Source organism: Emydura macquarii, unplaced genomic scaffold (genome assembly GCF_026122565.2).
Source record: "Emydura macquarii macquarii isolate MOO-44397 ecotype Brisbane River unplaced genomic scaffold, CSIRO-AGI_Emac_v2 contig_799, whole genome shotgun sequence".
NCBI lineage: Eukaryota > Metazoa > Chordata > Testudines > Chelidae > Emydura > Emydura macquarii.
This window is the reverse complement of record NW_027130936.1, coordinates 990,102-1,005,342: the sequence shown is the minus strand read 5'-3', so window position 1 is coordinate 1,005,342 and position 15,241 is coordinate 990,102. Positions and strand designations below refer to the sequence as shown.

The following is a 15,241-nucleotide window of genomic DNA, read 5'->3' as shown; positions in this document are numbered from 1 at the left end:
TTTTTTTTTTTTAAATGAAAAGTTTCATTTTTTGGTTCAAAGTGACTTTGTTTCAGAATTGCAGTCCATTTTATACGTAGGTTTTAAAAGGGCAAAATGGTTCAAAGCTAGCTGACTGCGATCTGGTGAGTGATCCAGTCTGGAGGGTGTGTGGGTGGGTTTGGATTATTGGTTTGCAAATATTTTCAAGAGCTGGACTTTTCCTTATGCGGGATGGGAAACCATTTAAAACCTCAAATAGTATTGTAGGATGGGACAAACCATTCCCCGCCAGCTCTCCCTCTAGCACCCATACCTCATCCCAGGAGGGGTATGCAGAGACCAGCCCTAAATTGCAGTGGTGTGGACTACACTAAGCCTGTAAGAGAATGTTCTTTGTGTTCTCGCTCACATGCTTCCTCGTCTCCCTGGGATGTACATGCACGCTTGAGCATATGCAGTAAAAACTCGCCTGATCAAAGCATCGTGTTGGCTGCACATTTGTCAGTTTCCTTCAGCCATACCTTGGGCTGCATCACCAGAGATGTTAGGTTCCTTTCCCGTGCACCCTACAGTCACCCCGCTGAATTACGAGGCATGGGCAGTCACTGAGGTGAATAGTGGGGTAGATGAAGAGCCAGGGCAGTCACTCATCTGTTGCAGATACATAGTGCGTGTCAGGTTCCTGCGCCCACTCACAGCAGTGGGAACTTTGCTCTTAACTGGCTGGGAGCAAGAATAAGGCCAAGCTCTTGCGTTCAGACCTAGGCCTGACTAGTCCAAGTGAGGCACTTCTAGCAAAGAGCAGCACTGCCAGCGACGCGAGAGCAAATCTGGCTGGCCACGGCTGCAAATGTAGCGCTAGGCAAGCCATGGCCAATGGACTTTCCTGGCTTCATGGTAAGAGTGCAAGTGACGTGTCTGCCCAGGTGCAGCGTGGTGTTTCCTTGTACTGCCTTCCCTTGAGTCACCTGAATGGGGGACTTCGGTGCTAATTTGAAACACCTTCTACTGATGTGTTTCTAATCACACAATTCATGGCTAGCATGCGGCTAACAGCTACTAGCCAGTTACTAGCTAGTGAAAAAGGAAACCTGCTCTGACGGGAGCTGGTATTTTACCCTTTACATCTTTGAGTGTGGTCCTTGAGGGGCCACCTTTAAATGCAAGTAGAATACCGAGTAGCAAATCCTCTGGTCTTCACCTGGTTACCCTGAATACAGGTCTTGGGCGGACGACCAGCCATTCCCTAAAGGAAACAGGCCATCATGAGTCGGAAATAGCAAGGTGTGGGCTCTGGGGGTGCAGACATCTCATTGGACCCCACACCAGTGTTCACCAATACTGTGCTGGCAGGGTAAAACCAGCTCTGCTTACAATGAGCTGCTGTAAATCTCTCCCCCGCCCTCCGGCTGCACGGGTCAGCTGTGAAATGGACTGAGGCTGTGGTGGTGGGTCACGTCCCTGCAGCGGTGTCTGGGTAGGGTTTGGGTTTGTTTGCTGAAGGGGTAGCAACCTCGAGGCTGGGTTCCCATTGCCATGGAAATGCTGCAAGGGCTATCCCCCCAGCTCGAGGCCAGGAGCTGAATTCCAGTCTGACCCTCACCGGCCTTGCTTATGAGACAAATCATGTGACCTGGCTGTCCCGGGTGGGTGCCAAAGGTTGCTTAGATGGCAGATAAAGCCCAAAGCTTCACGCAATACGTAACCCAACATTTCTGCTTTTTCTAACTTGAGGTTTACATTTTTCTTTTTACGTTTTCCTCCGGGCCCTGCTCAGCCTGCATTCTGTCCGGGATCAACAGCAAAACCTGGACTTCACAGCCTAGTAGACACCACATCCTGGGGCGATTCGCATCAGCTTTCCAGACTGAAGCAGTCCTGTGACTTGCCCGCTCTCACGGCTGTTTAGCCAGAGCAGTCCGCTCACGCTTTGCCTCTCACTGCTGTGCAGGCTCACGGATATCGGGATGATCGAATCTACCCCGCTTTGTACCGTGTTCCAACCGCCCATGTGCAGGTGTCTGTGTATCACTGCCCTCTAGTGGATGGCATCAGAATGCATTGAGGATTGTCATGTCTTTGCTATTGGTTGGGGACCCAGATCTGATAAAAGCCCTAGTACAGCAAATAGAGCGTCTCCTTCAGCCCAGGTAGCAGAGGCTTGTGTCTATGGAGCAGGAAAAGCCGAGATATCTTCCTGCTTATGGCTGTGAAGTCGAGGCATCCATGGGGTAAATGTCAGAGGTGACATCCCTTTGGCTGGAGGAAAGAAGAGAAGCTGACTGCTCACAATGGCCCATTGGATGAAGACGAGGGTCTCGTGATGCTGTACCCCACTCCCCTCCCCTGGAAGAGATTTCTCCCTCCTGTGGTCTGCATAGGGAGGAGAAATGGAGGGAGTAGAAAGGGTGGGAGCATGGGTAGAAACAGGAAGCGTAGCAGGATTGAATTAGGGGGCCATCTCTCTTTTTTACCAGGTGGGAAGGAAACTGGAGGGGGATTAGTTTAGACCTGGGGCAGGAGTGAGTGGGAGGGATGGGCAAGGACTGGCTGGAGCGTGCTGAGATTGCACTGCGGCTGTGCGATGTCTTCAGAGGGGTGGTCCTTGAGCCAGGCCAGCTGCATGGTAGCATCAAGTACCCGTCAGTTGACTCTGCTCTGGAAGCAGCTCACATGGCGCCAGCAAGAGATTCCTTCCGGTGCCAGCGCTGACAGCATCCTGAAGCTGCCAGGTGGCTCAGTTCCCAGTCTCACTACTTAGCTCAAGTCTACCTGGAGACAGGCCTAGAATCAACTCAAGAGCCAAACGGCCTGAACTTGGGGAAGGCTGAGATCTCGAGCCAGACGTTGCTGCTCGAGCCCCTCTCTAGAAATAAGGCAGAGAAGACTCTCTGGAGTCACTGCTAACTGGATTCCTCATTTCCATTCCTCGTCTGGGGGAAGCAGGGTGTGAGTGAGGAAGCGGGGACCCCCCCGTCACGTCAGGCAGTCCAGGGTAGCTCTCTAACAGCCCTGCTACTTACTGCAGTACATTAGAGCATCAGCTACAATGGCAAAAAGCACTCTGCACCTCAGTAATAATGGTGATGTCCTGCAACATACACAGCTGCAGCTGTCCCTGCACTAGTGTTACCCGGGGTATCGCTACATTGCAAAAGCTGGGCACAGCCTAGCCTACCCCACTTAGCTTGAATCCAGGTAACACGAACAAGGCGACATGGGCTCTTGCGGTGTAGACATACCCTGAGCATCCTTCACTCGCCCCTTAGACTAGTCACGCTAAAGTTACTTTGCACCAAAGTCACGGAGCGTGGAATTCACTCCTCGCTGCACAGCCAGCACCAGGGTCTAGTCACCACGTCGGTGCGCTTTGCTCCACGAGTGAGAATGTGCCCCATTGTGCCCTTCACTTGGCTGGTCAGTTTCACTCTCTGTTGTTAGTCAATTTCATTTCTGGGTTTCATTCCTTAATTCCCCTGCCCTGTGGGTGTTTGGGTTCCCAATACTGCAGGGAAAGCGTTTCATTTAATGTAAAAAAAATGGTAAAACAACCTGTTGTGATGATTATTTTTCTTTTAAACCATGAAGATGAAATATGTTGTCATCTTAGGTTTACTAAATCCCGCTCTGCTTTGTGAACAAATTATAACTACACAATTGACAGTATTGCTTTCGACTGAATAAAAATTAAAACTCCCAGCCAGGTTTTTGATCTCAGTTGTACCCATGTAAGCGGTGGTGTCACTATGACGTGGCCTTGCATTGCTTTATTTTACTTAGGCTGTCAGTTCTTTGGGCAGCGATCTTCTTATTGTTCTGTATTTGTACAGCACCTAGCACAATGGGCTCTAGGAACTACCGCAATACAAATAATAAACTAATAACTTTGTATAAATATTAGTGTTACTGACAGCAAATTCTTGCCCTGGCTGTTTGGGCTAAATGTTAGGTGTCCCAGAGCAGAGAAGCTTGGGCTTGATTGCAGAAATCCTGAATACCCGCTACTCCAGTCAGGGGGGTTGGACACTTTGTGTAGTGGGGATGCTGAGAGCCATTGAAACAAACTGGAAACCCTGGATATGCTGGAACCCACTTCAAGCCAGGGGGTGTGTCCGCATTCCCTGCACCCCTAGTTCCAACCTGCGACTCCAGCTGAAGGCAGCAGGAACTACAGGTGTTCAGCACCTCTGACACTCAGACCCAGGACATCTGAGATTGGGCACTCGAGAACATAGGCAAAATCAGAGGGTGCGTTTGAAACTTTTAGCCTTAGTTCCTATTTGGGGGGATGCGTTGGTGGCAGATTATAAATAATATGATATGCTCAGATCACAGCTGTAGTCTGACCTGGAGGCTGGGATGTGTGGTGTCACTAGAGAGCCTCCATAAAACTATAGCCCCATATTGTACAAATGGGCACAGTTTAGACTTCAGCGCTGTCTACCGATATAGCATGTCATCTACAGGTACTGGCAGGGCTTGGGAGGGTAATAATCCTTGTTTTATTTAACCTAAATCATCAGCAATCTCCACTTGGAAACAGGGGAAAAACCCCAAAGGTTAAAGAAAAGTTAAGTATAAAAATATTTAAAATAATCACTCTCAGTTCCCTCGGGTTTTTACAATCGAGAAATAATTGTTTTTGTCACGAGGGGCTGCCGGACTGGAGACACAGCTGCTGCCCCACTGTATCAGGCAGCCAGGAGCCGACATTTCAAGTGCCATCTTGACAGCGTTGAATGTGGGTTGGCAGGTGGGGTCAGGTGTCATGCTTCCTGTCCCGTTTGGGTCAAGACCTGCCAGTGGAAGATAAAAGAAGTCAACAGTCACACTGGATGAAACATGCTACACAGAAAATTGAAAAAAAACAAAAAAAAAAAGCCCTGTGTTCCCCCCACCCCCACATTGTTTTGGCAAATAAGCTTTTAAAGTTTAAAAACCAAACTGAAAAACTAAAATGTTTACTGAAAATGTGCACAGACAATCTGAAATAACAATCAGACCAGTGAGCGAAATGAAATTTGAAATTGTTGGTGAAAAAGTCATTTGCCACTGAAAAAAAATGTTTTAGTGAAAACAGTTTGACTGACTTTATTGTGGCTTCTTCTGTGACGCTAAGGGCCAGCTGCCATGTAGCACAGTCACCCTGACCACCTCTTGAAAGGATTTAGGCACCACAGAGCTACAGAATGGTCTCCTGCCTCTATGAAATACAACCTGGTCTTCCCTGGGGACTGGAGCCCCAAGATCTCTATGGGTGAAACCCTGGCCCTATTGAAATCAATGGCAAAACCCACTGATATCAATGAGGCCAGGATTTCCCACACTGAGTTCAATTTAAATCCACACCTGCTAGAGCCCAGTAGCATGCTGGCAAGGCATCCTGCCCCACTGCTGCATGGAGCAGGGGGGGACGGACGAACTCCCAGGACACCTGTGCAATGCCTGGCAGGATTTAGCCCCTACCAAATCTCCTCACTGTCTAAGGCTCAATGGCATCCAAGTCCAGCGGAGGTCTGCGGTGCTTGTCTCTCTCCTGGACGGGGATGCAGTCCCACCCTCCAACAGCCTTCGCTGGCCGTGGGGTTTTTTCCCCCATTCAGGCCCAACCTTGAGCCAGTCTCGAAATACGTTTATGAGCAAATGTAAAACAAAAATCAATTCATTTCCCCCACTTGGTTACTTTGTCAAACCCAACAGCCGTCCCGCGGCGGCCTGGGCATGCCTCACTGCGGCTGCCCTGTTTGCGCAGGCTTCCCCCGGCTGTGCGCTGATGGTGCTCGCAGACCCAGCACAGCGAGACACCAAAGTACTTCCCAAACACTCACCGAGAGGCTGCGATGGGCCCACAGGAGGGGGATCGCTCACAGCTCCGGCAACTTGCTGCATTTCGCCACAGTTCTCCGCCTTAGCCCCTCTTCCAACCTCGCCTGAATGGGGCAATCCTGGGCTGAGGAGGGGCAAGGCGGGGATGGTGGGGTGGGGGCAGCATGCACCGTGTTTTGGTGCTCCTGGATTGGGCAGCAGCTGCTTGCGAGCTGCCAGCACTGCTGGAAGTTAGAGCAGCCCTGAGGTTGCTCTAATTTGTCCCAGGGCCAAACTGCCCCTCCCCAGAGGCATCCGGGACAGGGCAAGTGGAAAGGTGGCATAATGCCCTCAGGTGCACCAAGTGCTGCTTTGACTCACTTGGGTAACTAGCCCTTTTAACTTGTACGGCCCCTTTCAACTGAAGCGCTCCATGTGCTCCACAGACAATCATCACACCCCACCTAACCACTTTACAGGTGGAGACCTAGGTTAAAGGCCTGATTTACAGAGGCGGCGAAGTCAATGAGCGCTGGTGGTGCGCAGCACCTCTGAAAACCAAGCTGTCAAGAGACTTGCCCATCACCACACAGTGGGTCAGTGGCGGAGCTGGGATGAGCACCCAGAGCTCCGGGTCCCCAGTCATGTGCTTGAACCACCCGAGGCTGTGCAAAGCAGCAGAGTGTGGGGAACAAGCCAGCGTGGGTCTGGAATGGGGAAGCAGGTGGTGGGAATGGAGGTGATGACATAAGAGGCATTTTCTGTGCAGTTTCTTGGTTAAGAATTAGCGACGGAGACATCTCACGCGGACGGTTTGGATGAGACCACAGCCTAACAGAGAGGCAGTGCTGCTCTGGGAGCAGATCAGACTGTAGGTGGCAGCTGGAGACAGAACTGCTCCATTTAAGGTGCAGACTGATGCTCCGATCTAGCGCTGGAAAGACCCCCTCACCCCTTCGTATTCAAGAACTGGTTCTGCATTTCCCATGCCCCCTCCCCAACAGCAGTTTCCCCCGCTCCATCCTCCCCTTTCCCTTTTCATCTCCGATTCCACACCACCAAGAAGTGATGGAGGAGAGAGAGAAGCAGAAGAAGAAAGAGGCGAGGGGCCCGGCTATCACAGTGATGGGCACAACCCAGGCAGACAGACAAGGAGCAGGAGAGTTTCATGAGCACACTTACTGGGCAATTTTGCAGTTTGTAGTGGCAACATAGCGTCCAGTATAGTGAATATTGCACCTCACAACATTGTTGGTGAAGTCTGACTCCAGCACCATGTACTTGGGGTTCACTTGAACCTAAGAAAGCAAGACAAAGACAACAACAGTTCCAGTTCCTCTGGCAGTCAGTAGACAGCGAGAGCGCAATGTCATTGTGTGTGGAACCTGTTTCCCATCCCTAGCTTATCTTGTCTATTTAGCTTGTAAGTTCTTCAGGGCAAGGACTATCTACTACTCTGTCTGTGCAGCACCTAGCACAATGGGGCCCTGTTGCTGGCTGGTCCCTTGTCTCGCCTGTAATATGCACGATAATGTTTAACTATTAAAGTTTGCAATGACAAATGCACAGTATTTATTTGGGTCCTTTCAGGGAAATAAACTGCCATGCGCAGTTTTGCTTTTCCACGGTCACATTTTTTTAGTTTTATGGTTTCTGCCACAGGCAAAACCCCTCCACTTTCTGCCAAAACACAGCTTGTCATCTTGCTGCAACCACGCTGCTTCTCTGCAGCGAATGGCCAAAAAAATGAGAGGTGTAACAGAGAGGGTCAAATTCAGCCCTGGTGTAATCGGGCTTAGCGTCCCTGGAGCTCAATGGCATTGCACCAGCTTGCAGCGGGGCTTAATTTGGTCCTAAAATGTGTTTGTGTGTGGGGAAAACCAGCCCCACAATGGATTGCTTTTCTGCTTTTCTCAGAGGTGACCAGCTATTGTTTCATTTACATCTCCCCCCATTCTTTCGAATTGCCACTGCGTAGCTTGTGGCTGGGCTCTCCGCGTGGCTGCCTTTGTCCTCAGACAAATGTCTGAGTCTCCATGTTACGCACATTGTCTTCGGCTGGATGTTCACAACCAAGGGGCCCAACACTGACACATGCGAGCCAAACTCCAGCACTAACTTCCCCATGATTTCACGAGTAATGGTGCCACTAATGGCCTCGCTTGCTTCACAGCAATGGCCCACGCAGCGACGTCCTGCACACCGGGAAACCAACCTTTAGGATGTAATTTCCAGGCTGCACGTCTGTTATGTCAATCCACTGGCAATCAATGTCCGCATTGTAGGTGTCATAGCAACCGGGACTCAAGCCCTGACAGAAGGAAAGAGCAGTGCCCGTGAGTCAGATTTCTAAGGCCAGGAGGGACCCGCGGATCATCTAGTCTGATCTGCAGAACACAGGCTTTAAACTTTGCTTTTTATCTTTATCATTTCTCATTTTTTCCCCTTTCCTGTTGTTCCCGCCCTGTCTTTATTTAGAACTAGGTTCTGGAATTACCCACGCTGCTCAGTCCTGTGCAGGTGGTGTGTCTGGTCTGCAACTTCTGCTAATGCAAAACACGTTTTCCTCCCTGAAGCAGTGATGCGGAGTCCATTCCATGTGGGCACAGGAATCCAGTTCAGGTTCTTCTCCTTCCCCAGGGCTGTATGCAGAGTCCATTTGGGTGGGCACAAGATTCCACCTCAGGTGTTTTGAATGCAAAGGGAATGACCAGTCTGAGGACTCTGTCCATCAAACTGATGCCTGTGGCGGCTATATGAAAATACTGGCATGGATTCCTGTGACCATCTGAAACAACTATTTTACATCATTTCAGGAAAAATGGGTGCATCTGCCAAAAAGAGTGCAGCATTGGGTGGACATCCCTAGCCTTTCCTAGGGCATAATGGGTGCTTCATACTGCAGAACCAGCTGCTTTTAGAGCTTTCCACCGCAACTGCCAGAGCTTTCCATTTCAGTGACCATGGGGGAAGAGTGAAATATTGAAGAAAGTGGCGAAGAGCCCTGAGCCCCTTCCCCAGCACTGTGCAGGCCCAGGAAATGAAGAGGATATGCCCAGCGGAGCCGAAAGGGCCCAGCTTGCTATTCCAGAGGGCATGATGCCCGGAGGGAGAGTCCTGATCAGTTCTGGACACTTTCATGAATCCCTTCCCCAGCACCCAAAGGTCCCTGCCCACTCACAGCTGGGTGTCCTGGGAAACTGGGGCTCGTAGAGGAAGCAAGCCCTGCACTAAATCACTGCACTTTGCAGTCAGTGAGTGGCCGTGCTAATCAGCAGCACCAGGCGAGGCCCTGGATTTGCTGTGTGCAGCCCCGTCTCCATCCCCCCCTCCTCTCACCTGGGTGTGTGAAGTGCAGGCATAGCGCTTCAGGTTCCCAAAGTCGCAGGTGGTGTCCTCCAGGCAGAAGCTAGCCTTGTGGCCCTCGGCCACCTTCCTCCCCGTGGCCGCATCCAGCAAGTCGTAGTGGCTGAACTCGTCCATGCTGTGGTAGTGCCTGAGGGAACCCGAGGGCAGAGATTCCTGCATCAGGGCGTGCACCAAAGGGCTAGTCACAGATGCATGCGGGGTGCAGGGCACCAGACGAGCCCAGGAGTGAGAGGGGGCAGGGAAAGTGGCAGGTGCCGGGCTGTGAGTGCTGGGGTGTGCGGCTTCTCGAAAGCCACCTGCTCCCAGAATGCATCAGTCACATCAGTAGAAGCCCAAACTTCTCTTTGCCCATGGTGCTCAGCTCAGGGCCCATGCTGATGACCTCAAATGACGCTCGCCTGAGCAGCAGGGTGCTTCCTGGGACAGGCGGGGAGCTGGCAGGGAAATGGTTTCAGAGGTGGAGGGGGACTAAATAAACACTGCCGAGAAAGGAAGAAAGGAAAGAGGAGAGGAGGAGACAAAAGGGGCTGGAATGAGAGCATGAGAATGGAGAGCTGAAGGCAAGGTTGGTGCGGGAGCTGATCTAGAGCCAGGATGGCTCACTCCCTCAGCAGGCCCCAATTCAGCAAAATGCTAATGCACGTGCTCAAGCTACTTTACTGAACCGGAGCCTCAGCCAATCGGGAGGGCTCCCCAGGGCCGCTGCCCACCAAAGGACTGTCCCAGTGCCAAGGCCCTTTGCCCAGTTCTCCTCGACTCACTGGTGGCAGCTGTGCCACTCCCAGCTGTGTCGGGGTCGGTTGGGTAGGAAGTCAGCTGTGCCCTGGTTCTTCACCCGCTGCGGAAACCTCAGCAGCACCCGGACATCATAGTCGGTGGCCTCTGCGGTGTAGGCGGTGCTGAAGGGGATAAAAGGAAGGAAAAGGGGAGATGGGTGAAAGCCACTTGAACCTGAAAACAGCTGGTGACATCTGAGCATCGGATGGGCTGCGGGTTGGTCTGGGTAAGCTGCCACTTAATGCGGAGGGAATTTTTTTCAGTGAATAGTTTTTGCTGCAAAATGCATTTTCGTTTTGGCCCAGAAACTATTCCTGGATTCAGGTTAAAGCTGACGGCTTGTTCTGGAGTTTGTTTTAAAGTCAAATCTTTTCGTTTCAGCTTTTCAGTCTGAAAGCATTTCCTTTTCCAACATGGCCGGTTTAAAAAAAAAAGGTGTGAAAAACACATGAAGCTGAACGAATCAGAAGAGATTCGTTTCAAAACAGCTGCCCTATTTCAGAATTAGATTTGTCAAGTTTTCGATTTAATGAAACGTTTTGAAAAATCTGGTCCGGGTTCAAATTGCACTGGATTTTTCTTTGGCCAAACCACAAATCCATGATTTGCTCAGCCTTGCTTCCAATAACCTGCTGGTGGTGATGAGGGGAGAGTTTGATCCTAGCTCCAGGCAGTCAGGGCTTGTTCGAATGTTCATTGAGTCAATGGGAGCATTTCCATTCATTTCAATGGCTGGTGGGTCAGGCAGATTTTCAAAGGACTCAGGGTCAGATTCCCAGATGCTCATCACCCAGGTTCAGAGCTCGATTTCCCATCTAGACTCCCAAATAAGGCCTAGATTTTCATCAGTTCTCAGCCCTCAGCAATTCCCACTAGGTCGCTGTGCTCGGAGCCCAATTTACACCCAGCACCGTGGGCTCAGCTGAGAAGCTGGCCCTTACTTCAGTGCCGAGATGGGCGCTGAGCTCTGAGGATGCTGACTTTGGCGTCTGGCCTTTGGGAGGTCTGCTCAGCAGTATGAAAGCTAGAGCAGATTTGAAAAATAACAGCAAATCAATCTGTATCAAGATTCTCCTTCATGGAAAAAAAGGACAGACCCATCCCCCCAACTTATGAAGCAAGTTCCCCCCCAAACTCTCCGCACTCACATTTTCCCCTTTTATTATCATCATGTCATATCCTGTTAAATAAGATCAGAAGCTTCTCCCCGTTAGCCAGGAGATCTCACTTCTTCTGCCAGGAAGGGCTCTGTGACACCCCACTGGAGGAGAGGGATTATACAGAGATTGACACGGCTCAGGCATCAGCAGCTACTCTGCTACATTTGCTGTCCCTGTGGTAGGGTCCGGCTGAGAATAGCTGCCCATGCAGAGTGGGCTCTTCACACCAAGTTCATTTTGAGCCCAGGAACCAGGCGCAGTTCTACACGTGCTCTCAACTTTACAGTGTGGGGGAGCAGAGATGAGGCACAAAAATATAGCAGGTAAAATAACCCAGCCCCTCACGAAGATCACTACGCACCACACATGCTCCTACGGTGCATTGCATGCCGTGTCTACTTAATGAAGGCCAGATTCTGATACCCTTACTCCTGTTGAACAACACCTTACTCCACTTCTGTCAACGCCGCTATGGGCAGAGTAAAGTGCTACCACCGTGAACAACGATATTGGGATCCGGCCCTTACTTAGCAAAGCAAGTGTTTCATTATTTTCAGCACAGCACTGCCTTATGCAGCTACCGAAATAGATAGATGGTGGCGTCTATCTATCTAGCTATCTATGTAGCTATCCCCATACACTCCATCTATCTAGCTATCTATGTAGCTATCCCCATACACCCCATCTATCTATCTATGTAGCTATCCCCATACACCCCATCTATCTAGCTATGTAGCTATCCCCATACACCCCATCTATCTATCTATCTATCTATCTATGTAGCTATCCCCATACACTCCATCTATCTAGCTATCTATGTAGCTATCCCCATACACCCCATCTATCTATCTATCTATCTCTATCTAATATAACAGCAGTCACCAATATATTTAGTGTATGAACTAGAAAGCACAATTAGACTAAGCTTCTAATTCCATTGTCTCTACAGTGAACAAGGGAAGATTTTCACAGGCACAAATGGGAATTAGATGAACAGAATTCAGGAGTGAGAGAATTTTGCATGTTTCAGAGAATTTTGAAATGTTGGTTTTGGACTTTCCCTTACAATAACACTGAAAAATGTGGGTGACAACAACATTTTTCTATAAACTATTTTTGTTGTTATAACTCATTTTTTTCTATGAAAAAAGATTTCATTGAAATTTTTTGGACCTTCTCCACCATTGATTCGGAAATCTGGACATGTGCAGAAAAGGGTTGTACAACAGTAAAAAATTGAGCCTGCGATTCATTCCCTCCTAGGTTTCCTGTCTCCCTGCCTGTTACTGAGGCTCTATTGCCTTTGCTGGCTATATTTTTGCACACTGCTGAGTTCACAGCTGGCACCAGAAGGGGAAATGCTGTGGTCAGTCTGTATATTATTGCAATATTTCCATCCTGTTCAACCAAAACCAAGCAGTTCTGAAGAGTTCCCGCCTGATCTATGGGCCCAACAGCTTTCCAAACTCAACCAGATTTTTGGCTGGCCCATCATTAATATCACGGTAGTGACAACAGTATCACTAACGCCAAACATTCAAAAATCACGAGATTGTCTTAAAAATCATGAGATTAAAAATTGATTCTTTTTCTTTGCCTTCAGGTTTCTGAGTTTTTAGGTTTCATGTTTTCAAATTTTTCTCTGCAATCCTGTGGGCTAGAAACTTCTTTTATAAAGGAAAGTTCAGATTCTCCCCTAATCACCTGACTCCAGGAGCCGGGGCTTCAGGAAGAACACCAACTAGCACAAAACTTATGATATAATCACAAGAGTTGCCAACATGGAATCACCTGTCTCCTTACCTGGCAAGACACTTTTCCTCAGCAGCACAGCGAAGAGAATAGAGGTGAGCTCTCTGGACGTAGGTGGAGGCCTGGACATAATTTGGATCCGGTACTAAGTCAGGGAGGCCTGTAAAAGATGGAGAGACAGCCTGAGAAAAGCCTGAAAATACAACAGACAAGCCAAGTGAATTACATGTAAAGACTAATGGAAGCTGCTCCTGTGTGCAGCTGACACAGCAATATTCTCAGACTTGGAGGCAGCTGCTCCTGGCCTCTTTGGGAAGGTTTGTGTTGAGGACGGCCATATTTTTTTAATTTCTGCTAAAGATGGAAAATCCTCACCCCTTACCTCCCCCCCACCACCCGTTTTACTGGCAAATCAAACTCTTACATTTTCAAAGGCTGGCTGCTCCATCCGTCCTGCTGGAACTGATTAAATGAAAGATTTTATTGGCTGGGTTACCCATCAGATTTGCAATGGATTGTGGCTTCTTTTTCCTTCCAAACCAGCGGAGGTAGCAATTACCTTAGTACCAACCTTCAGGTTCTAATACCTGGCTGGGGAGATAGCACCAGGAACAAGTTCTTCCTATTTAACCATTTATTTTGTTAAGTTAATCTAGTGGTCACGAAAGGTGTTAGATGAACAGCCTTCGGAACATGCCAGGGAAATCTCTTTATCGCAGACAAGTGATAGCACAGAAATCGGTAATGGACGCTTGTGATCCCTTGACACCCAAGCATGTGTCCTTGTGGCTAGACAGCACCACGTCTCGGGATGGTTTACCATGACTCGGAAAAGGAGAAGAGGCTGCAGAGATGCTGGTGCTGAGGTGGTTTCAAACGTACAGACAGGGCTTTTCCAGGGAATGAATGCCCCGTGCATTAGACAATCGGATTCCTTGCATTCTCGCTGCATGTAAAGAATCCCTCAGAATCCAGGCCACTTTGCACCGTCCAAGTGATGACTCCCACCCCTTCCCTTGGGACATCCCAGCCAAAGCCTCTACAGCAAGGGGATGTGGCGGAAAGTGAGAATGGCTCCTTTGGGAGAACTGCATTTCCAGAGGGGGGAATTATCCCAGGGAATGGTCTTCAACCAGAGAAGAGAGTGAGAGACACCGAAAGCAGGGCCGTATTCAGACCAAGGGGGGCCCTGGACAAACCCCACATGGTGCCCCTGTGACCTTATCCCTGAGTCCTGACCCCCATCCATGCCTTGGGTTGGCTGCAGGGGTCAGAATGACGATGAATGGGGCAGTCTACAACTCTTGGCACTAGGGTTTCATGCTGCCTGCAGACTCAGGCAGGCACCGGTTACACCCAGCCCACCTTTTCAAGCCTTCTTTGAATCCATGAGGGTTAAGCACATAATGTTTGTGTTAGGGGAGGCTCTGCTCTCATGCAGAAGCAGGGACGTTAGGCACGGACCATTGTGCCCTGAGCCAGCCATCAAAACACCTTGCACTGTGCACACGCGTTATAGCTAGCGAGGCGAGTGGCCACAGCAGGCCTGGGATGCAAGGGCTGCTTTCCATCCTGGCTGGTTGTTATTTAGTCTCCTAGCCCTTCGTGTTCCACCAGGACATTCCCGTCAGATTCTCCTGCTTCCGAGCTTCAAAGCTAGGAGAAGTCACTGATCACTGCAGCCTCCCCAACTCTGCCAAGGGGTGTTTTCTCAGCTCGCTTTAGGGGAGGAGATTAGTTAGCAGCGGCTGAGCACTAGCGTATCCCCATTCTTGTGCCGTCTGCTGAGACCAGCCTCATGCTTCAGGAAGGAAGCTGCAAGATGAAGCCTCTGTGCAGAAGGAGGGGGAGGCAGGATATTGGCAGTGGCTGGGACAGGGCTGGGTGAGGAGCTGGGGAGGGGCGAGGGCTGACTCAGCTTCCAAACACCATTACGGAGCTCAGCTGGAACGAGCCTCCGTCATCAGGGCCCCTAAAGGGGAGGGGCAAGCCACTGACTTTGCATGGGGGAGTGAATCTGGCCTGAGGCTGGAGCTGTGGAGAGCTGGCGATGATCTTTCCCCCCATTTACACCTCTGTCTCGAGTCCCAGTGTGACACTGGGGAACTTGCTTCACTTCGCTGTGCCACAGTTCCCCTAACCTCCCTCCCGGGCTGGGGGCTTTTAGATCCTGCCTCTCTGTTGAATGGGGGTAATGCTGCACACCCCCATCTGAGTAATTTAAATCCCTGGACAGGATGTGCTTTACCAGTGCGATGATTAACACGTCTCCTCAGCATCAGTGCTGATGCCCCAGCAGACCCATTCCCAATCTATACTGGCCCTGTCCCCCCCTTTATTCTGTGTTTCCGAGCACAACCATACCGCACTGTCAGGTCATAGTCCTCCTTCTAATG

General features: G+C 50.0%; 1 protein-coding gene across 1 annotated transcript in view; it reads right to left on the bottom strand.

Annotated features, from left to right (window-relative positions):
* Window positions 1-4,328: 4,328 nt before the first annotated feature.
* The window catches only part of LOXL1 (lysyl oxidase like 1), a 35,666-nt gene continuing 24,753 nt past the window's right edge, over window positions 4,329-15,241 (bottom strand). Inside the window, exons 2-7 of the mRNA XM_067543223.1 lie at window positions 12,897-13,005; window positions 9,918-10,055; window positions 9,127-9,283; window positions 8,003-8,098; window positions 6,970-7,085; window positions 4,329-4,778 (exon numbers count right to left, since the gene is read on the bottom strand). Coding sequence (XP_067399324.1) covers window positions 4,772-4,778; window positions 6,970-7,085; window positions 8,003-8,098; window positions 9,127-9,283; window positions 9,918-10,055; window positions 12,897-13,005 — 623 coding nt within the window. The 3' untranslated portion in view covers window positions 4,329-4,771. The remainder of the gene's footprint in view (window positions 4,779-6,969; window positions 7,086-8,002; window positions 8,099-9,126; window positions 9,284-9,917; window positions 10,056-12,896; window positions 13,006-15,241) is intronic.